Raw genomic sequence first — 23,825 nt, forward strand, 5'->3', positions numbered from 1 at the left:
TTCTTGTTCTTTTTTTTTTTTTGGCCATACCGCACGGCTTGCGGGATCTTCTCAGTTCTCCATCCAGGAATTGAACCCGGGCCACGGCAGTGACAGCCCAAATCCTAACCACTAGCCCACCAAGGAACTCCCAGACCTTCAGCTTCTGAGGAGTGGACAGGTTGCCTGCACCTGCTGTGAGATCCCTCACCTCTACCCCCACCCTGAATAAGCAGAAAGTCCAGATACTGGGCAGCCAGAAAGTGCAGACATTCACCACAAGCTCTAATCCTCCACCAGCAGCCCGAGCCTTCCACCTCTCAGTTCTTCCCAGAGCAAGAGAGGAAAGGTTGCCTGGTTATCATTCTTAGCTACTTATCCAGCGAGAAAAATGGTTTGTCTGGGTGAAGCGGAAGAATGGCACTTTACAGAACTGATTTAATCGTTGACCTCAATTTATTTGGGAGAAAAAAAAATGCTACTGCTTGTTTCCAATCATGTTACTTGGCTTCTGGCTCCGACCAGCCATTCAAAGAAGTTCCCAGTGACAAGTCTGTCCTGAAATTGTCTGAATTAGGGTTCTGCCATCAGAACTGAGTGGTGCCAGCTCACAGCTGCTCTCTGCCGACCTAAGGGCAGGGTCCCTCCCCAGGGACAGCAGACCCTCCAGGAAGCTGGGAAAACCCTGTGAGGTGGCCTCTTCCATACAAGCAGCCAGCTCTTTGGGTCTTTCATTTTTATAACACACACTTTATTTTAAGACCTAAAATGACACAGTTCTTTTTCATATTCTTTTGCATTATGGATAATCACAGGATATTGAATATAGTTCCCTGTGCTATATATCCTATATATAATAGTTTGCATCTGCTAATCCCAAACTCCCAGTCCTTCCCTCCCCCACCCCCCCTTGGCAACCACAAGTCTGTTTTCTATATCTGTGAGTCTGTTTCTGTTTCGTAGATAAGTTAATTTGTGTCATATTTTACATTCCACATATAAGTGATATCATATAGTATTTGTCTTTCTCTTTCCGACTTACTTCACTTAGTATGATAGTCTCTAGGTCCATCCACGTTGATGCAAATGGCATTATTTCATTCTTTTTTATGGCTGAGTAGTATTCCGTTGTATATATAGACTACATCTTCTTTATCCATTCCTCTGCCGATGGACATGTAGGTTGTTTCCATGTCTTGACTATTGTAAATGGTGCTGCTATGAACACAGGGGTGCATGTATCTTTTCGAATTAAAGTTTTGTCTGGATGTATGCCCAGGAGTGGGATAGCTGGATCATATGGCAACTCTATTTTTAGTTTTTTGAGGAACCTCCATGCTGGTTTCCATAGTGGCTACACCAATGTACATTCCCACCAGCAGTGCAGGAGAGTTCTCTTTTCTCCACAACCTCTCCAGCATTTATTATTTGTAGACTTTTTTTTTTTAAACATCTTTATTGAAGTATAATTGCTTTACAATGGTGTGTTACTTTCTGCTTTATAACGAAGTGAATCAGTTATACATATACATATGTTCCCATATCTCTTCCCTCTTGCATCTCCCTCCCTCCCACCCTCCCTATCCCACCCCTCTAGGTGGTCACAAAGCACCGAGCTGATCTCCCTGTGCTATGCGGCTGCTTCCCACTAGCTATCTATTTTACATTTGGTAGTGTATATATGTCCATGACACTCTCTCACCCTGTCACATCTCACCCCTCCCCCTCCCCATATCCTCAAGTCCATTCTCTAGTAGGTCTGTGTCTTTATTCCCGTCTTGCCACTAGGTTCTTCATGACCTTTTTTTTTTTTTTCCTTAGATTCCATATATATGTGTTAGCATACTGTATTTCTTTTTCTCTTTCTGACTTACTTCACTCTGTATGACAGACTCTAACTCCATCCACCTCATTACAAATACCTCCATTTCATTTCTTTTTATGGCTGAGTAATATTCCATTGTATATATGTGCCACATCTTCTTTATCCATTCATCCGATGATGGACACCTAGGTTGCTTCCATGTCCTGGCTATTGTAAACAGAGCTGCAATGAATATTTTGGTACATGACTCTTTCTGAATTATGGTTTTCTCAGGGTATATGCCCAGTAGTGGGATTGCTGGGTCGTATGGTAGTTCTATTTTTAGTTTTTTAAGGAACCTCCATACTGTTCTCCATAGTGGCTGTATCAGTTTACATTCCCACCAACAGTGCAAGAGTGTTTCCTTTTCTCCACACCCTCTCCAGCATTTATTGTTTCTAGATTTTTTGATGATGGCCATTCTGACCGGTGTGAGGTCGTACCTCATTGTAGTTTTGATTTGCATTTCTCTAATAATTAGCAGTGTTGAGCATCTTTTCATGTGCCTATTGGCCGTCTGTGTGTCTTCTTTGGAGAAATGTCTGTTTAGGTCTTCTGCTCATTTTTCGATTGGGTTGTTTGTTTTTATGTTCTTGAGTTGTATGAACTGTTTGTGTATTTTGTATAAGCCCTTGTCGGTTGCATCATTTGCAAATATTTTCTCCCAGTCCATAGGTTGTCTTTTTGTTTTGTTTATGGTTTCCTTTGCTGTGCAAAACCTTGTAAGTTTGATTAGGTTCCATTTGTTTATTTTTCTTTTTATTTCTATTGCCTTGGGAGACTGACCTAAGAAAACATTGCTACGATTTATGTCAAAGAATGTTTTGCCTACGTTCTCTTCCTAGGAGTTCTACAGTGAACGACACAATTGTTAAAGTTTATGGATCCTTTCAAGTCTAAAACATTGACTTTTTTTGCATTTTCATCATGAGTGTTTCGATTTAGCAACATCAAATCACCTGTAACATACACAGCTTTCCCAGGTCTTGCCATTCTGCAATGTGAAATGAGCAAATGCATGTGTGTACAAGATGCAGGCTGGTGGGACCAGGACCAGGTTCGCTGGTACAGTGCTTGGGGAGACCACTGGGTGTGAATCCCAGGGGCTATCTTTGGAGTATATGTTGGAGGCTGGCTACTCCAAAAAGCCTACTAATGCCCATCCCCCACTCGCATTTTTCCCTCTTTTATTTTATTTTTATAAATTTATTTATTTATTTATTTGTTTGTTTATGGTTGCATTGGGTCTTTGTTGTTGGGTCTTCATTGCTGCAAGCAGGCTTTCTCTAGTTGCGGTGAGCGGGGGCTACTCTTCGTTGTGGTGCATGGTCTTCTCATTGCGGTGGCTTCTCTTGTTGCAGAGCTCGGGCTCTAGGTGTGCGGGCTTCAGTAGTTGTGGCGCGTGAGCTCTAGAGCACAGGCTCAGTAGTTGTGGCGCACAGGCTTAGTTGCTTCGTGGCATGTGGGATCTTCCCGGACCAGGGCTCGAACCCGTGTCCCCTGCGTTTGCAGGCAGATTCTCAACCACTGCGCCACCAGGGAAGTCCCTTTTTTTTTTTTTTAATTAAAAAAAAAAATTTTTTTTTGGCTGTGCTGTGCAGCTTGTGGGATCTTAGTTCTCCGACCAGGGAGTAAACCCGGGCCATTATCAGTGAAAGTGCCAAGTCCTAACCACTGGACCACCAGGGAATTCCCTGCCCTGTTTTATTATGTTCATAACTCTTTTCACTACCTGAAGTTATTTCTTTGCTGTAAAATAAGTGTCCGGGGCTTCCCTGGTGGCGCAGTGGTTAAGAATCCGCCTGCCTATGCAGGGGACATGGGTTCAAGCCCTGGTCCAGGAAGATCCCACATGCCGCGGAGCAACTAAGCCTGTGCGCCACAACTACTGAGCCTGCGCTCTAGAGCCCATGAGCCACAACTACTGGAGCCTGTGCTCTGCAACAAGAGAAGCCACAGCAATGAGAAGCGCACGCACTGCAACAAAGAGTAGCCCCAGCTCGCTGCAACTAGAGAAAGCCCACGCACAGCATTGAAGACCCAACGCAGCCAAAAATAAATTTATTTAAATAAATAAATAAAAAATAAAATAAAATAAGTGTCTGTCTCCCCCACTAACCTGTACGCTCTGTGAGATCAGAGACCTCCTCAGGCCTCACTGAGGTCTCCTCCACAGTAGGTGCTCAATAAATATTGGTTGAAGGAGAGAATGAAGAATCAGTGCCAGGTCCAGTGCCAGGTTCTGGGAAGTATATCAGCATCTCTGTGGTGAGCTTGCAGCCCTAATCTTGAAGGCCTGAGACCAGATTGGGCTCTGTGAGGTGAGTTTCTTTGAGATGGCAAGAGCTGCCAGGACTGACCGTGATGTTTCCCTAAATGCTGGTGTCCTAGCCTCAGAGTAAGCTGGGGCCTAGTAACACTCCACTGCCCACCAGGACTCCTACAGTGGAGACTTCCCCAGACACAGGAACGGTTTCATATGCCAGGCATCCCCCCAAAAATGACAAAGAGCCACTTTGTCATTCCACCAGCTTACCCAGCCTGGCCCCCAGTGCCTGAGAATTGCTTCAGATTCTGTCTGTCACATTTCTTTGTGAGGCCTGTGGGGCATGTAGTCTGGCCCCATGCTCTCCCCTCCACCCTTGCTGCTACACTAAGCACCCTGTTTCCCTCACCCCCATTTACCTTCCCTCACCCACCTGGGCAGGTCTTGCTTCTGGTTCCATAATAATACAGCGCCACAGTCCCTAGTCTGCTAGGTCGAAAGTCCAAAAAGCTCCAGCCACTGAAGGTTTTCTCTAAGGTCTTGTCCTTCCAGCCGAGACCACCAGGAACCCAGCTGTAGTTGAGCAAAGTTGGCCTCATGGACTTGTTGCCATAAGGGAGAACACACAGCGTGCCTGTTCTGATCACCTCCCGCTCACCCCTTGGTGGGAAGGGACCCCACCCTCAATAGTACCACACCTGGCACTGGACAGGTGAGATCCACGCATATACTCACAGCTGGGGGAAGAGGACACCGAGGGCCACCTGGTGGAAGCCTCTAGAATCAGGACAGAAGACAGAGTTTTTGGAGTTAGGAAGCAGAGGGAACCAGCAAGGGCTGTGGGTGCAGTCTTTGTAGTAATGGGGGGTGGGGGTCTCCCCTGGTTCCCACAGGAGGATATGATGGGCTTGCTTGAATAATTTCACAGGCTGGCAGGGAACTGAAGCCCCTCAGGATGAGGATGGGGTGGAGTGTGGCTGGTCTGGCTGGTGGGGGAACTAGCAGGGTGGGGGGCCTTCCCTGCTGGGTGGGGGGCACCTCTGACAAGAGCAGGGGAAACCAAGGGGGCCTGTGAGACCCAAAGATGTCAAGGCAGCACTTGAAATTTTAGTCTATGGGGAGTTCCCTGGTGGTCTAGTGGTTAGGATTCGGCGCTTTCACTGCCACGGCCTGGGTTTAGTCCCTGGTCGGGGAACTGAGATCCCGTAAGCCACACGGTGCGCCGAAAGAAAAAGAAAAAGGAAATTTTAGTCTAACAACACAGTGGGGATCCCAGGGACATCTGACAAGAGGGTTAAGGTAGAAGGACTTGTTCTGGGATTTGGCCCTTGTCAGACGATGGGGGGAGTGTTCTGGGTTGGTGCTGTCAGCAAGCAGGGGTAGTTCTATGGTATTTTAACCAGTCTGATCTCGAAGGCTGGAGGAACGAAGCAAAGCTAACGGTCTAGCTGGTCGAGAAGCAGCAGTCACTCGGCTCAGCCAGGACAGGGGCCACATGGTCATATTTGTAGTTTGGACGACGTTCTGTTCTTGTCTGAGTTCAGACATGACTGTTACTGGCCTTGTTTGGTCTTGAGCCCATCACAGGCAGAGCGGCCCTGTCGGTTGGGGCTTCTGGGAAGTTACCTTCACTGGAGTGGACCAAGGCCCCCCCAGCTGGGCCAGTTTCCTGTCCACGCTGCCTCTCTCCTCCCCCTTGCCCCTTCTAGCCGAGGGCAGACGAGGTCAGCCCTCAGGCCGCTCATCTCGATACCCAGAACTCCGCCCTTGCCAAAGCATGTGGGTCAGGAGGTTTTTAGCTGGACTGTGTGTGGTTAGACCTCCCACTTTGGTGCATGTGAGCTGTCCAGCCCTCTCATGGGGCAGTCGCTGCACTTAAGGCTCTGGACGGCAGACATCAACCACCACAACACAGGCAGATGTCAGAAACAAAACTGGCTGTTGGTTGTGGTACCAGATCCTGAAGACAGAGACCTCAATTGCCAAACCCAGGCCCTGAAAACCACCCCAGAGTCGGGCTCATCTTTCCCTAGAGACCCCATTGACTTTTTTCTGGAGGCCAGTCATGAGCTGTGTACTTGACCCGTGGTATTTATGTGGTATTTACACCGATGCTGCAAGAAGTGTCTGTTCCAATACGAATTTCCGTTGGTTAGACAAGGAGAAATTCAGGGCTTCGGGATCCACTAGCGAATTTACATTCGCCCAGTTCGTTGGGCTTCCATTATGGGAAGCTGGGGTTTCCTGACTCCGAGAACTCTGTCTTCTGTCCTGATTCTGGAGGCTTCCGAGGAGCAAGCTGCCTCTCCATCACGCCCCCTGCACGCTTCTTGGAAGGGGTCATCGGTCTTACAAAACTGAAGGGCTTGAATTAAAAGGCGGCCCATTGGTCTGTTGGAACATTCCTCAACAATTAACTGAGCAGCTACTCTGCCCACCCCAGGCTCTCAGAAGCTTGCCCGCTTGCCCACGTTCTCTGGTGTCCTAGCAACCAGAAACTCATCTGAGCTCCGGCCGGGACAGAGGCCATTCTCTCCCTGACCACTGTGACTTGCAGGCTCCCCGGGCCCCTGAGGACCTTGCAGGTCCACTGAAAGCCACTGTTTGTCCCCATGGATGCCCAGAAGGCCAGCCCAGCCGGCCCCTAGCCCCGGCAGAATGAGCTTCTCGCTCACGTTCTCGGAGCTGGTCAACATCGCCATCCCACAGTGCGGGGTGGTGAACTTCAAGGCCCTGCACCTCCTGCTCCAGGGTATCCTGGAGCACATCCACATGGCTGACCTCGAGAAGGTCCTCTCGGGGGACGAGGACTTCCTCCACACCTCGCCAGCCATGTTCATGCCCCGGGAAGGAGACTCCCAGCCCATCCTTAACCCCATGAAGAGGCTCGGCAACGTCTTCGACCACCTGGTGAGCCGCGTGGACAAGATGGAGAGCCAGCTGGCCATGCTGCAGGAACTGCCCTCCACCTCCCAGCTGCTGGAAGGCAGCCAGGGCACTGGCCAGCCCGCCCAGGACTTGTGGAACCTGATAAAGCTCCGGAAGATAGTGGAGGGCAACGAGGAAGCCATGGCCAAGGTAAGCCACCTGGACTCCAGGAGCTGCCTGCCCCCTTGGCTCTCCTGCCAGGCTGTTCACCCCTACCTGGTGCCCCTGATGAGGGGCCCTGCCCTTAACCAGGAGAGGAGTTCGGCTTTGGACTCAGGCAGAACCGAAGCTCCAAGTTTCCACCCTTCATCAGTGTAGAGGAAAGAAGGCCATACACTGTGTGAAATGTCCAGAGTGGGCACATTTGTAGAGACAGAATGCAGATGGGTGGGTGCCAGGGGCTAGAGGGAGAGGAAATGGGGAAGGACTGCTTAGTGGTTACAGGGCTTCCTTTTGGGGTGGTGATGAGGTTTTAGAACTAAATAGAGCACAACACTGTGAAAGCAGTAAATGCCACTGAACTGTACACTTTCAAGTGGTATGTTATGTGAATCTCGCCTCACTGAAAAAAAGATAATTGAGGACCTGTAGGTGGGGAAACTGACACTCAGAAAATAGAACTACCATATGACCCAGCAATCCCACTACTGGGCATATACCCTGAGAAAACCATAATTCAAAAAGGCACATGCACACCAATGTTCATTGCAGCACTATTTACAATAGCCAGGACATGGAAGCAACCTAAATGTCCATCGACAGGTGAATGGATAAAGATGATGTTGTACATACATACAATGGAATGTTACTCATCCATAACAAGGAACGAAATTGGGTCATTTGTAGAGATGTGGATGGACCTAGACTCTGCCATACAGAGTGAAGTAGGAAAGAGAAAAACAAATATCATATATTAACACATATATGTGGAATCTAGAAAAATGGTGCAGACGAAATTATTTGCAGGGCAGGAATAGAGATACAGATGTAGAGAACGGACATGTGGACATGGTGGGGAAGGGGAGGGTGGGACGAACTGGGAGATTAGGATTGACATAAGTACACTACCATGTGTAAAATAGGTAGCTAGTGGGAACCTGCTGTATAGCACAGGGAGCTCAGCTCAGTGCTCTGTGATGACCTAGATGGGTGGGATGGGGGAGGAGGGAGGTCCAAGAGGGAGGGAATATATGTATACATATAACTGATTTACTTCATTGTACAGCAGAAACTAACACAACATTGTAAAGCAACTATACTACAATTAAAAAAAAAAAAAGAAAAGAAACGTCATTGATTTGCTGCAGGTGCAGCAGCCCGTGACCGTGGAACAGGGATGAGCTGAGGCCTTGTGATTCAGGACCCACCTTGGACCTCTTGCTCCCCTGCCTCCCCACCCAGCACACAGTTATCCATCAGGAGCTGTAGCCTTGGGGAAGAGTTGGATTTTGAAGAATAAATACCCCAGCCTCTCTCTCCTCTCTTCCTCGCATTGGCCAAACAAGAGGGCCAGAAGTCAGAGCGCCAGGGGTGTGGAGAGCACAGTGCCTGTGGGTCAGCCTCTGAGGGCACTGAGTAGGGGCAGAGGATGGATGTGCGGGGGCAACAGAGAACATCCATCGCACAGAGGAGTCATTCCAGGATGTCTTAGGTTAACACTCCTCTTTTTTAAATTGAGGTGCAAGTCACATAACATAAAGTGAACAGCTGGGTGGCATTTGGTACATTGATAATGTAGTGCAAGCACCACCTCTGTCTCCTTCTAAACCATTTCCATGGCTCCAAAAGGAAACCCTGTGTCCTCATCACTCCCCACTCCTCCTCCCTCCACCCCAACAATGCTAATCTGCTTTCTGGCTCTAAAGATTTACCACTTCTGGGCATTTCATATAGATAGAATCATACAATATATGGCTTTTTGTGTCTGGCTTCTCTCACTGAGCATCATGTTTCCCAGGTTCATCCACATTGTAGCCTGTGTCTGTGCTTCATGCCCTTTTATGGCTGAATAGTGTTCTATTGTAGGGACAGACCACATTGGGTTTAACCGTTCACCTGTTGCTGGGCATTTGGCTTGAGACTCTTTTTTTTTGGCCTCGCCGTGCAGCTTGCAGGATCGTAGTTCCCAAACCAGGGATTGGACCCGGGCTCCCTGCAGTGAAAGCACCAAGTCTTAACCACTGGACCACCAGGGAATTCCTGGGTTGAGACTCTTTTTAAACAAAAGCAGTGTATTATTTGAAGGATGCTGGGGTTTCTCATTGGCACCAAGGAAGAAGTGAGTGGGCAGGCCTCAAAGGGAGGAAGCGTTCGTAGATCTCCTGCATCTTAAAAACGGCCCTTAACTTGTCTCAGCTTCCAGCTGCCAGTCTCCGGGTCTTCTGGTTATAATTTTTGGGTAAGAGAATGAGATGGCACACCTGGGGTCAGGTGTCCACTCCTGGCCAGGCAGGCAGGGTTGTGCCTAAGAATTAGAGCTCCTGGGGGCCCGTTCCCACTGCCTGGACTGGCAGGGACCCCAAAGGTATCAATACACAGGGGCCGCCAGGCTTTACGTCCAACCTGGGGGCTGGAACAGGTGGGAGCCCTGGTGCAGGTGTTTGTAGAGGTGACAGAAACAGACAATGCAAGATCCCTTCCTAGAACTCGGAGACTCTATAGGCCGCGAGACGCACCGGGCAGAGTCCACCAGCCTGACTTTCCTGGGCCTTGTGCCTCTCCTCCTCACTGTCCCCTTCACCCTCGCTCCTCCACTGGCTCCTCCCCGGGGAATGATCTTGAGACCAAGCGCTCACTGCATGCCAGGTGAGCTGGGTGCTCCATCTGTTCACTCCTTTAATCTTCTCAACGACTCTAAGAGGCAGGTGCTGTCATTACCCCGCGCTTACAGATGAGGAAATGGAGGCGCAGAGAGTTTAAGTAACCCACTCGGGGTCACAGAGTTAGAAAATGGAGAGCCAGTGCCAACTTGGGCCGAGTGGGTAGTTGGAAGGCATAGGAGTGTGGGTGCTGAGATGCTACTTACCCCCCGGAAGGGGTGAGGGATGGCCACGGCCTCCTCCTCCCAGGATTGTTACAACAATTAAAACCAAACAAGATAAAGCATGGGAACTGCTTAGCACAGAGCTGGACGTCCGTTCTGGCCGAGATGGGCTGATGCGGGTGAGAGGCGAAGCAACACGGTGTGAGCCATAAATCTTCACGCTCAGTGGAAGCAGCCGGGCACAGAGAACCACACTGCATGATTCTGTTCATAGACAACGCCCAGAATAGGCAAGTCCGTAGCAACAGAAAATGTCAGTTGCCAGGGGCTGGGAGTTGAGTGCTGGTGGGTATGGGTTTTTTTCTGGGGCGATGAAAATGTTCTGGAACTAGATAGTGGTGACGGCTGCACAAACCTGTGAATGTACCAACTGCCACCGAATTGTTCACTTTAGTATTGTTATGTGTGTTTTACCACACGCACAAAAAGCAGAGATCATCTAACTATATGCTGTCTCCAAGAGACACACTTTGATTCAAAGACAAATAGGTTGGAAGTAAAAGGATAGAAAAAGATATTCCACACAAGCAGTAGCCAGAAGAGACGCACCGGGCAGTACTAACATCAGACAGGATAGACTTTAAGACAAGAAGTGTTACTAGAGACACAGAAGGCTGCAGGGGTGGTTGAGGGCAGGTTACAGGGGCCTCAAAGCTGGAGAGGTGGACACAATGTCCGAGGTGCCAGCCCCTCTGGAGCAGCCTGCCCCCGGCCTGCCTTGATGGCTGAAGTCTTCTAGAATGCACGAGTACCCAGAGTGGCCCAGCCAGCTCACACAGGGGGCTGGTGGACAGGTTCGGAACTGGTCATGCTGCCCTCAGAGGACTGTTTGTGCACCTAGGAATGTCCCCACCACCGTTAGAGAATGTCGCCAAGTCCCAGACTGGCTGAGGTTGCCAGGGTTACCACGGTGACCCATTGTCGGGGTTGCCATGGTAGCTGGTTCTAGGGCGGTGCAAGCTGCTTAGCTAAGAGTCTACAACCCACTCTCACCATCCCCCCTAGTCCGGCCCACGTCAGCCAGGCTGGCAGACCAAATGCCACCCTTCATGGGGAAAGACAAGCCTCCCAGCCCCAGCACCTACCCCAGATGGGGTGAATGGTGCCCTGGAAACTAGGGCAGGTACCAATGGGGCTTCTGGAGAGAAGGTTTGGGAGGACCCACAGGTGCAGCACAAGGGGCGGTGCTCTTGGTCAGCACACTGCTGGATTTGGGGGCTCGGGCAGGGCAGCAGGTCCTCACTAAGCAGGCTTAGATTGCAGTTTCTAACCCTCGGCATGACTGACATTTGGGGCCGGATAATTCTTTGTGGTGGAGACTGTCCAGTGCACTGAGGGATGCTGAGCAGCATCCTTGGCCTCTACCCACTAGATGCCAGGAATGCCCCATAGTCATGACAACCAGAAATGTCTCCAGACTTGCCAAATGCCCACTGGGGGTCAAATCACCCCATTGATAACTGCTTAGAAAACCTGGGCTCCCTGCTTACTGTGCATCGGCTCCGTAACCTCCAGGGGGGCACCCACCCAGGCTCCCGGCGCCAGGGAGCATTTCCAGAATTGCAGGTTCCCAGGCCCTGCCCGCATCTCCCAGGCAGCCCTGAACAGGAGTTTTAGAAAGCTGCTCAGAAGCCCCTGGCTGTCTCCTCGAGGCCTCGGTTATCTCAGGTTATCTCAGGTTATCTCATCTGTTATGATAACCCCGGCTGGCCTCACAAGGGAAAATGAGGGGCCATGTCCGCTGTTTGTTATTAAGATTGTTCTGGCTAACCCCATTTCCATAAGTAAACTTGTGTGTCCCACTAGGGGGTTGTAACAACCTGTTGCTGCTTTTTTTTTGAAATTTCAAAACTCCCTCCCCATTTTACTCCCCCAACCAAAATCTCCTGCTGTGTATCCCACAATTAAAATGATTTTAAATTTAAATTGGTTTTTGAGAATTTCAAAGCAAAGCTTAAGGGCACGGAAGACGCTTTGGGGTTTTAGAGAATCAAGGTGAAAGTCATTGCAGTAATAGTAATGAACTTCCTGTGTTGGCAGTGCTCTTCCCAGGGTGCCGGGAAGGGCTATTGCATTCCTCCTTCCCTGGGAAGGAAGTGGTGTTAGCATTCGCATTTCCCAAAGTTCTGGCTCTGAGGCCTTGTAGACCAGTCTAGCTGATTGTTCAAGGGGATGTTTGTCTTGGACCCCCTTATCAGCCCTTGAAAGCTTCTGGAAGCACTTGGACCCCAGGTCGAACCTACATTCTTGAAGCCATCTTCAGACAGAGAGAAAGAGACAGAAAGACAGAGGGAGAATGAATGTCTGGACATTCTGCTTCCAAGAAGGGCAGCTTTCTAGAATTCGCTTCCCTGAACTTGGCTCCATCCCAGCCCTGATTGTGGCCTGAGGGGCCAAGTGGGACCTTCCTGGTTATTCTCCCACCAACACAGTCCAGAGTTCGGGGCATGGCCCACCTTGTGAGAAGCAGGCTAGATCTGGGGTGGGAAACCTTTAACTGCATGTCGTAGGAGACCCACGAGAAAAGAGTCTTCCTCCTCTCCTGTGCAGCCGCTACCCGTGGAGCAGCCCACCAGGCCATCGTTTCTGGGTTTGCCCTGTAGTTGCCCTTGGGAGGGGGGTATGATTCCTGCTCAGGTGATTTGGTCCCCTGGTTACACCCAGAGAGACAAGGGGAGGGGGAAGCATCCCTGCGTAGGTGGGGGATCTGGACCTTGTAGATTTCTCTGAAAAGCATTTTTCTATCTACAGCAGGTAAGGCCTTGGAAAACTGGTCTCAATACTATTATCACTCCCAGCAAAATTAACAGTAACTCGTCAATACCATCCAATAGACAGTGTTGCAGTTTCCCCCAGTTAAAACAAAAATGCTATTGTTTAAAGCTTTATTGAGATATATTCCACACACCAGAAAGTTCATCCATTTAAGGTATACTGAGGGCTTCCCTGGTGGCAGAGTGGTTAAGAGTCCGCCTGCCGATGCAGGGGACACGGGTTTGAGCCCTGGTCTGGGATGATCCCACATGCTGCGGAGCAACTAATCCCTTGCGCCACAGCTACTGAGCCTGAGCTGTAGAGCCCGCAAGCCACAGCTACTGAACCCACATGCCACAACTGCTGAAGCTCGTGCACCTAGAGCCCGTGCTCCGCAGCAAGAGAAGCCACGACAATGAGAAGCCCATGCACTGCAACGAAGAGTAGCCCCCTCTCGCTGCAACTAGAGAAAGCCCGCGCACAGCAACGAAGACCCAACACAGCCAAAAATAAATAAATTTATTTAAAAAAATAAAAATAAAATAATAAAGTATACCGTAATGTTATATGTCAATTATACCTCAATTTAAAATGAAGTATACAGTGCAGTGATTTTAGTGTACTCACAGTTGTGCAGCTATCACAGTCAACTTTAAGATATTTTCAGCAGCCCAGAAAGAACCCCCTTAACCATTCGCTGTCATTCTCCATTTCTGCACCTCCTTGAGCCCTACTTCTTCACTTACCGTAATGTCTTTTTTTTTTTAATTTTTATTTTATATTGGAGTAGGAGGTTTTTTTGAGGGTTTTTTTTTCCAATTTTCTTTTCTTTTTTCTTTTTTCTTTTTTTTTGGCTGCGTCGGGTCTTAGTTGCGGCGTGCAGGATCTTCGTTGAGGCATACGGGATCGTTCATTGCAGCATGGGCTCTTCGTTGTGGTGTGCGGGCTTCTCCCTAGTTGTGGCATATGGATTTTCTCTTTCTAGTTGTGGCGCCCAGGCTCCAGGGTGTATGGGCTCTGTAGTTGTGGCCTGCAGGCTCCAGGGCGCATGGGCTCTGTAGTTTGCGGCATGCGGGCTCTCTCATTGAGGTGCGCAAGCTCAGTAGTTGCGGCATGCGAGCTTAGTTGCCCTGTGGCATGTGGGATCTTAGTTCCCCGATCAAGGATCGAACCTGTGTCCCCTGCATTGGAAGGTGGATTCTTTACCACTGGACCACCAGGGAAGTCCCTTACCATAATGTCTTCAGGCTTATCTGTAGCATGTATCAGTGCTTTTTTTTTTTGCCATATAATATTCCATTGTATGGGTAGACCGGATTTTGTTTATCAGTTGATGGGTATTTGGGTTGTTTCCACCTTTTGGCTATTAGGAATAATGCCACTATGAACATTGCTGTACAAGATTTTCTGTGAACATAGGCTTTCATTTCTATATGCCTAGAGGTGGAATTGCTGGACCACATGGTAACTCTGTTTCAATCTTGGGGAACTGTCAGCCTGTTTTCCAAAGAGGCTGCACCATTTTATATTCCTGCCAGCAGTGTATGAGGATTCCAATTTCTCCACATCCTCACCAACACTTCTTATTTTCTGTCTTTTTGATGATAGCCATCCTAGCATATCTCATTGTGGTTTTGATTTTTATTTTCCTGGTGACTAATGATGTTGAGCATCTTTTCTTGTGCTTATTGCCCATTTGTATATCATCTTTGGAGAAATGTCTGTTCAGATCTTTGCCCATTTTTTAAAATATTTATTTATTTATTTTGGCTGCACTGGGTCTTAGTTGTGGCACGCAGGATCTTTCTTGAGGCACACAGGATCTTTTAGTTGTGACATGTGGACTCATTAGTTGCGGCATGCGAACTCTTAGTTGTGGCATGCATGCAGGATCTAGTTCCCTGACCAGGGATCGAACCCAGGCCCCCTGCATGGAGAGTGCAGAGTCTTATCCACTGGACCCCCAGGGAAGTCCCTGCTCATTTTTAATTGGATTATTTGTCTTATATGTTGCTGAATTCAGTTTGGTAGTATTTTGTTGAGGATTTTTGCATCCATATTCTAGTTTTCCTGTGATATCTTTGATTTTTATCAGGGCAATATTGGCCTCATAGAATGAGTTAGGAATTCTTCTGTTTTTTGGAAAAGTTTGTTAAGAATTGGTATTAATTCTCCTTTAAATTTTTGATAAAAGTCATTGGTGAAGCCATCTGGGCTTGGGCCTTTTTTCACGTGTTGTTTTTGTTTTTGTTTTGCTAATTCAGTCATTTTACTTGTTTTAGGTCTATTCAGATTATTTTGTCTTGAGTCAGTCTTGGCAGTTTATGTCTTTCTAGGAATTTGTCCATTTCATCCACCTTATCTGATTTGTTGGCATACAGCCGTTCATAGTGTTCCTTTATAATTCTTTTTATTTCTGTAGGGTCAATAGCAATGTTCCCTCTCTCATTTCTCATTCTAGTAGTTTGAGTCTTCTCTTTTTTTCTTGGTCAATCCAGCTAAAGGTTTGCTAATTTTGTTGATCTTTTCAAAGAACCAGCTTTTAGTTTCATTGATTTCCTCTATTATTTTCTGATCTTTATTTCAGTGGTCCCCAACCTTTTTGGCACGAGGGACTGGTTTCGTGGAAGATAATTTTTCTATGGACCGGGGTGTGGGGTGGTTTCAGGATGATTCAAGAGCATTATATTTATCATGCACTTTATTTCTATTATTATTACATTGTAGTATATAATTAAATAATTATACAACTCACCATAATGCTGACAGGAGGTGGAGCTCAGGTGGTAATGTGAGCAATGGTGAGTGGCTATAAATACAGATGAAGCTCTCTTGCTTGCCCGCTGCTCACCTCCTGCTGTCCGTGGACCAGGGGTTGGGGATCCCTGCTCTATTTCATTAGTTTCCATTCTAATCTTTATTGTTTCAGGTTTTCTACCTTCTTTAGTTTTATTTTGATCTGTCTTTTCCAGTGTCTTAAGGTAGAAGATTAGGCCATTGATTTGAGATCTTTCTTCCTTATTAATATTGTCACTTTCAGCTAAAATTTCTCTCTAAGCACTGCTTTAGCTGCATCCCATAAGTTTTGGTGTGTTTGTGTTTTCATTTTAATTCATCTCAAAGTGTTTCTAATTTCCTTTGCAATTTCTTCTTTGACCCATTGGTTATTTAGGAGAATGTTGTTTAATTTCCATATATTTGTGAACTTCCAAAAGTTTCTTCTGTTATTGATTTTTTTTTAAATTTTATTTATTTATTTATTTTTGGCTGCATTGGGTCTTCGCTGCTGCGCGTGGACTTTCTCTAGTTGCGGTGAACAGGGGCTACTCTTCGTTGCTGGCGCGGGCTTCTCATTGCGGTGGCTTCTGTTGTTGCAGAGCACGGGCTCTAGGCGCCCGGGCTTCAGTAGTTGTGGCTTGCGGGCTCTAGAGCACAGGCTCAGTAGTTGTGGCGCACGGGCTTAGTTGCTCTGCAGCATGTGGGATCTTCCTGGACCAGGACTCGAACCCTTGTCCCCTGCATCGGCAGGCAGATTCTTAACCACTGTGCTACCAGGGAAGCCCCTGTTATTGATTTCTAATTTAACTCCATTGTGGTCGAGAATACACATTTTGTATACTTTCAATCCTTTTTAAATTTATTGAGTCTTGTCTTGTGGCCTAACATATGGTCTATCTGGTAGAATGTTCTATTGGGTTGGCCAAGAAGTTTGTTCAGTTTTTTCCGTAACATCTTATGGAAAAACCCGAACGAACTTCTTGGCCAACCCAATATGTATATTCTGCCATTGTTGAGTGGAGTGTTCTATAGATGTATGTTATATCCAGTTGGTTTATATTGATGTTCAAATCTTCTGTTTCCTTGATGATCTTCTATCTAGTTGTTTTATCCATTATTGAAAATGGGGTATTGAAGTCTTCAACTATTTCTCCTTTCAGTTATCTCAGTTTTTGCTTCATATAGTTTTGGGACTTCATTGCTAGGTGCATGTATGTTTATAATTATTATATCTTCCTGATGGATTGACCCTCTTATCATTATAAATGTTCCTCTGTGTCTTAGTAACAATTTTTATCTTAAAGTCTATTTTGTCTGATGTTAGTGTAGCCACTCTGCTTCTCTGTTGGTTACTGCTTGCATAGTATATCTTTTTCTATCCTTTTGTTTTCAACCTATTTGTATCTTTTTTTTTTTATTTCTGAGATATACATTTTAAAGTAATAACTAGAATTATGACATATAACATTATACCAGAACATATAAGATTTTTAGAAATTTCATGTAATGTCTGAAACATTTATATTAACATATTTCCATACAAATAACCCAATGAAAGTTTAGTATGAGTTGTTTTGTTTGTTTTTTTTATACTGCAGGTTCTTGTTAGTCATCAGTTTTATACACATCAGTGTATATATGTCAATCCCAATCGCCCAGTTCAGCACACCACCATCCCCACCCCACCACAGTTTTCCCCTCTTGGTGTCCATATGTCTGTTCTCTACATCTGTGTCTCAACTTCTGCCCTGCAAACCGGCTCATCTGTACCATTTTTCTAGGTTCCACATACATGTGTTAATATACGATATTTGTTTTTCTCTTTCTGACTTAACTTCACTCTGTATGATAGTCTCTAGATCTATCCACGTCTCAGCAAATGACTCAATTTCATTCCTTTTTATGGCTGATTAATATTCCATTGTATATATGTACCACAACTTCTTTAACCATTCGTCTGTTGATGGGCATTTAGGTTGCTTCCATGACCTGGCTATTGTAAATAGTGCTGCAATGAACATTCGGGTGCATGTGTCTTTTTGAATTATGGTTTTCTCTGGGTATACGCCCAGTAGTGGGATTGCTGGATCATATGGTAAATCTATTTTTAGTTTTTTAAGGAACCTCCATACTGTTCTCCATAGTGGCTGTATCAATTTACATTCCCACCAACAGTGCAAGAGGGTTCCGTTTTCTCCACACCCTCTCCAGCATTTGTTGTTTGTAGATTTTCTGATGATGCCCATTCTAACTGGTGTGAGGTGATACCTCATTGTAGTTTTGATTTGCATTTCTCTAATAATTAGTGATGTTGAGCATCTTTTCATGTGCTTCTTGGCCATCTGTATGTCTTCTTTGGAGAAATGTCTATTTAGGTCTTCTGCCCATTTTTTGATTGGGTTGTTTGTTTCTTTAATATTGAGCTGAATGAGCTGTTTATATATTTTGGAGATTAATCCTTTGTCCGTTGATTCGTTTGCAAATATTTTCTCCCATTCTGAGGGTTGTCTTTTCGTCTTGTTTATGGTTTCCTTTGCTGTGCAAAAGCTTTGAAGTTTCATTAGGTCCCATTTGTTTATTTTTGTTTTTATTTCCATTACTCTAGGAGGTGGATCAAAAAGATCTTGCTGTGATTGATGTCAAAGAGTGTTCTTCCTATGTTTTCCACTAAGAGTTTTATAGTGTCTGGTCTTACATTTAGGTCTCTAATCCATTTTGAGTTTATTTTTGTGTATGGTGTTAGAGAGTGTTCTAATTTCATTCTTTTACATGTAGCTGTCCAGTTTTCCCAGCACCACTTATTGAAGAGACTGTCTTTTCTCCATTATATATCTTTGCCTCCTTTGTCATAGATTAGTTGACCATAGGTGCGTGGGTTTATCTCTGGGCTTTCTATCCTGTTCCACTGATCTATGTTTCTGTTTTTGTGCCAGTACCATATTGTCTTGATTACTGTAGCTTTGTAGTATAGTCTGAAGTCAGGGAGTCTGATTCCTCCAGCTCCGTTTTTTTCCCTCAAGACTGCTTTGGCTATTCCGGGTCTTTTGTGTCTCTATACAAATTTTAAGATGATTTGTTCTAGTTCTGTAAAAAATGCCATTGGTAATTTGATAGGGATTGCATTGAACCTGTAGATTGCTTTGGGTAGTATAGTCATTTTCACAATATTGATTCTTCCAATCCAAGAACATGGTATATCTCTCCATCTGTTGGTATCATCTTTAATTTCTTTCATCAGTGTCTTATAGTTTTCTGCATACAGGTCTTTTGTCTCCCTAGGTAGGTTTATTCCTAGGTATTTTATTCTTTTTGTTGCAATGGTAAATGGGAGTGTTTCCATAATTTCTCTTTCAGATTTTTCATCATTGGTGTATAGGAATGCAAGAGATTTCTGTGCATTAATTTTGTATCCTGCAACTTTACCAAATTCATTGATTAGCTCTAGTAGTTTTCTGGTGGCATTTTTAGGATTGTCTATGTATAGTATCATGTCATCTGCAAACAGTGACAGTTTTCCTTCTTCTTTTCCAATTTGTATTCCTTTTATTTCTTTTTCTTCTCTGATTGCTGTGGCTAGGACTTCCAGAACTATGTTGAATAATAGTGGTGAGAGTGGACATCCTTGTCTCATTCCTGATCTTAGAGGAAATGCTTTCAGTTTTTCACCATTGAGAATGATGTTTGCTGTGGGTTTGTCATATATGGCCTTTATTATGTTGAGGTAGGTTCCCTCTATGCCCACTTTCTGGAGAGTTTTTATCATAAATGGGTGTTGAATTTTGTCAAAAGCTTTTTCTGCATCTATTGAGATGATCATATGGTTTTTATTCTTCAGTTTGTTAATATGGTGTATCACATTGATTGATTTGCGTATATTGAAGAATCCTTGCATCCCTGGGATAAATCCCACTTGATCGTGGTGTATGATCCTTTTAATGTGTTGTTGGATTCTGTTTGCTAGTATTTTGTTGAGGATTTTTGCATCTATATTCATCAGTGATATTGGTCTGTAATTTTCTTTTTTTGTAGTGTCTTTGTCTGGTTTTGGTATCAGGGTGATGGTGGCCTCATAGAATGAGTTTGGGAGTGTTCCTTCCTCTGCAATTTTTTGGAAGAGTTTGAGAAGGATAGGTGTTAGCTCTTCTCTAAATGTTTGATAGAATTCACCTGTGAAGCCATCTGGTCCTGGACTTTTGTTTGTTGGAAGATTTTTAATCACAGTTTCAATTTCATTACTTGTGATTGGTCTGTTCATATTTTCTGCTTCTTCCTGGTTCAGTCTTGGAAGGTTATACCTTTCTAAGAATTTGTCCATTTCTTCCACGTTGTCCATTTTATTGGCATAAAGTTGCTTGTAGTAGCCTCTTAGGATGCTTTGTATTTCTGTGGTGTCTGTTGTAACTTCTCCTTTTTCATTTCTGATTTTATTGATTTGAGTCCTCTCCCTCTTTTTCTTGATGAGTCTGGCTAATGGCTTATCAATTTTGTTTATCTTCTCAAAGAACCAGCTTTTAGTTTTATTGATCTTTGCTATTGTTTTCTTTGTTTCTATTTCATTTATTTCCGCTCTGATCTTTATGATTTCTTTCCTTCTGCTAACTTTGGGTTTTGTTTGTTCTTCTTTCTCTAGTTTCTTTAGGTGTAAGGTTAGATTGTTTACTTGAGATTTTTCTTGTTTCTTTAGGTAGGCTTGTATAGCTATAAACTTCCCTCTTAGAACTGCTTTTGCAGCATCCCATAGGTTTTGGGTTGTCGTGTTTTCATTGTCATTTGTCTCTAGGTATTTTTTGATTTCCTCTTTGATTTCGTCAGTAATCTCTTGGTTATTTAGTAACGTATTATTTAGCCTCCATGTGTTTGTGTTTTTTACGTTTTTTCCCCTGTAATTCATTTCTAATCTCATAGCGTTGTGGTCAGAAAAGATGCTTGATATGATTTCAATTTTCTTAAATTTACTGAGGCTTGATTTGTGACCCAAGATGTGATCTATCCTGGAGAATGTTCCGTGCGCACTTGAGAAGAACGTGTAATCTGCTGTTTTTGGATGGAACGTCCTATAAATATCAGTTAAATCTATCTGGTCTATTGTGTCATTTAAAGCTTCTGTTTCCTTATTTATTTTCATTTTGGATGATCTGTCCATTGGTGTAAGTGAGGTGTTAAAGTCCCCCACTATTATTGTGTTACTGTCGATTTCCTCTTTTATAGCTGTTAGCAGTTGCCTTATGTATTGAGGTGCTCCTATGTTGGGTGCATATATATTTATATTTGTTATATCTTCTTCTTGGATTGATCCCTTGATCATTATGTAGTGTCCTTCCTTGTCTCTTGTAACATTCTTTATTTTAAAGTCTATTTTATCTGATATGAGTATAGCTACTCCAGCTTTCTTTTGATTTCCATTTGCATGGAATATCGTTTTCCATCCCCTCACTTTCAGTCTGTATGTGTCCCTAGGTCTGAAGTGGGTCTCTTGTAGACAGCATATATATGGGTCTTGTCTTTGTATCCATTCAGCAAGCCTGTGTCTTTTGGTTGGAGCGTTTAATCCATTCACGTTTAAGGTAATTATCAATATGTATGTTCCTATGACCATTTTCTTAATTGTTTTGGGTTTGTTTTCGTAGGTCCTTTTCTTCTCTTGTGTTTCCCACTTAGAGAAGTTCCTTTAGCATTTGTTGTAGAGCTGGTTTGGTGGTGCTGAATTCTCTTAGCTTTTGCTTGTCTGTAAAGCTTTTGATTTCTCCATCAAATCTGAATGAGATCCTTGCTGGGTAGAGTAATCTTGGTTGTAGGTTCTTCCCTTTCATCACTTTAAGTATATCATGCCACACCCTTCTGGCTTGTAGAGTTTCTGCTGAGAAATCAGCTGTTAACCTTATGGGAGTTCCCTTGTATGTTGTCATTTTTCCCTTGCTGCTTTCAATAATTTTTCTTTGTCTTTAATTTTTGCCAATTTGATTACTATGTGTCTCGGCGTGTTTCTCCTTGGGTTTATCCTGTATGGGACTCGCTGTGCTTCCTGGACTTGGGTGGCTATTTCCTTTCCCATGTTAGGGAAGTTTTCGACTATAATCTCTTCAAATATTTTCTCTGGTCCTTTCTCTCTCTCTTCTCCTTCTGGGACCCCTATAGTGCGAATGTTGTTGCGTTTAATGTTGTCCCAGAGGTCTCTTAGGCTGTCTTCATTTCTTTTCATTCTTTTTTCTTTAGTCTGTTCCGCAGCAGTGAATGCCACCATTCTGTCTTCCAGGTCACTTATCCGTTCTTCTGCCTCAGTTATTCTGCTATTGATTCCTTCTAGTGTAGTTTTCATTTCAGTTATTGTATTGTTCATCTCTGTTTGTTTGTTCTTTAATTCTTCTAGGTCTTTGTTAAACATTTCTTGCATCTTCTCGATCTTTGCCTCCATTCTTATTCCGAGGTCCTGGATCATCTTCACTATCATTATTCTGAATTCTTTTTCTGGAAGGTTGCCTATCTCCACTTCATTTAGTTGTTTTTCTGGGGTTTTATCTTGTTCCTTCATCTGGTACATAGCCCTCTGCCTTTTCATCTTTCTGTGAATGAACCTATTTGTATCTTTGAATCTAAAATGTGTCTCCTATAGACAGCATGAGGTTGGATCATGTTTTCTTATCCGTTCTGCCAATCTCTGCCTTTTAACTGAAATTTCAACCATTTACATTTAATGTAATTACAGATAAGAAGGACTTCTGCCATTTCACTATTTGTTATTTTTGTTATCTGAATGCCTAACTATGCACTAGGCCCTTAATATAAATTATCACAGTTTTTTCATACCCATTTAATGACTGAGGAGTCTAAAATCTAGGAAGATGCAGTAACAGCCCCAGTCATTGGTGGAGCTGAGCTATGAGACCAACATTGCACCCATCAGCTCTTGCCTTGTAGTTTCCTCCCTGCTCCTCTGGCTTCCCCCTTACCCCCTTACCTTACTTGGCCCCTCCCAGGGCCAATCTGCACATGCGGCCAGAAGTACCCTTTAAAAATATAAATCCAGTAAATTCCTTGTTGATCTTCCAATGGCTCCCACCAAAAGGCATGAGATGCTTCATGATGAGTGACTCCTGCTTACTGAACACATTCAAACCAAGCGTTGCCTCCTTCCCACTTAGGCCACCTGAGAGCTCAGAACACGATTCACTTCAGTGTCATTTTCTGGCCTCTGAATATGTTCCAGCCTAGGCCTTGGAAGAGCCAAGGAGACTTTTTGAACCATGGCCATCACCAGAGAGCTTCCACACTTTACTTGCCTTTTCCCCCAGCTGCACCTAACTTCACATTTTCCTTTCCTTTCTCCCTCTTCAGTACATGAAGACCCTGCAGGATTTGCTCACCGACATTTACGCACTCAAGGTCACTGTTGAAACCCTCAGGAAGGATGTGGCCATGCTGAAGGACATGTTTGACAAGGTAGACCCTCCCCAGCATCCTTCATACTGGCCATGCTGCTTGGACATCTGGTGGTTGGGGTGACAGGGTAAATCCAAGAAGCCTGTTCTTAGTCAAAGAACACAGCTATGGGGGCAGGAGAAGGCGTCTGACATGGCTGAGCCACTTGGTCCATCCCACTGAACTCTCTTCAACTTCCACCATGATCCTCACCCTGCTGTGTTAAGACATCATTTGTAAGTGACAGAAACCTAGTTCATCCTGGCTTAGGCAAAAGAAGAGAATTTATTGTCTCATTTACTAAAAAGTCAGGAATGCCTTCAGTTACAGCCAGATTAAGGTGTTCATACCACATACCAAGGTGCTCAACATCTCTCCCTCAGTGATGCTTTCCTCTGGGTTGGCTTCATTCTCACGCAGGTACTCCCCAAGTCCTGGTAACTCCAGGCTTATAGTCCATCAACTTAGCAGAAAGAGAATACTTATTCCTTGTCTAGAAAACTTTGTTCACACTGAAAAGTGGAGTAAACCTAGCATAGGCATACATTCTAGCTCCCTCTGTAGCCACAAGGATATCAACCCAGACATGTTCTAACTCCCTACTGTGATGTGAAAGGATATGGAATCTCTGAAGTGTGAGGTCACAGCTGGTGAGTCAGAGCTGGGCTCCGAAGCCAGGCCTCAACACCCCCAGGCTGGTGTTATGGCTGAGGTTTTACAACTTGTCCCGAAATAACATGATTTACTGTATCATCCCTAATATACAGGTCAGTGTATGTATTTGATCATGATGGCAA

The 23,825-nt window shown here is 44.9% G+C and overlaps 1 protein-coding gene across 1 annotated transcript in view; it reads left to right on the forward strand.

The window, feature by feature from the left end:
- Nucleotides 1-23,825, forward strand: part of C13H16orf96 (chromosome 13 C16orf96 homolog) — a 72,428-nt gene that overhangs the window by 17,785 nt on the left and 30,818 nt on the right. Inside the window, exon 2 of the mRNA XM_061209852.1 lies at nt 22,945-23,049. Within this exon, the coding sequence (XP_061065835.1) occupies nt 22,945-23,049 (105 nt within the window). The remainder of the gene's footprint in view (nt 1-22,944; nt 23,050-23,825) is intronic.

Source organism: Eubalaena glacialis, chromosome 13 (genome assembly GCF_028564815.1).
Source record: "Eubalaena glacialis isolate mEubGla1 chromosome 13, mEubGla1.1.hap2.+ XY, whole genome shotgun sequence".
Lineage (NCBI taxonomy): Eukaryota > Metazoa > Chordata > Mammalia > Artiodactyla > Balaenidae > Eubalaena > Eubalaena glacialis.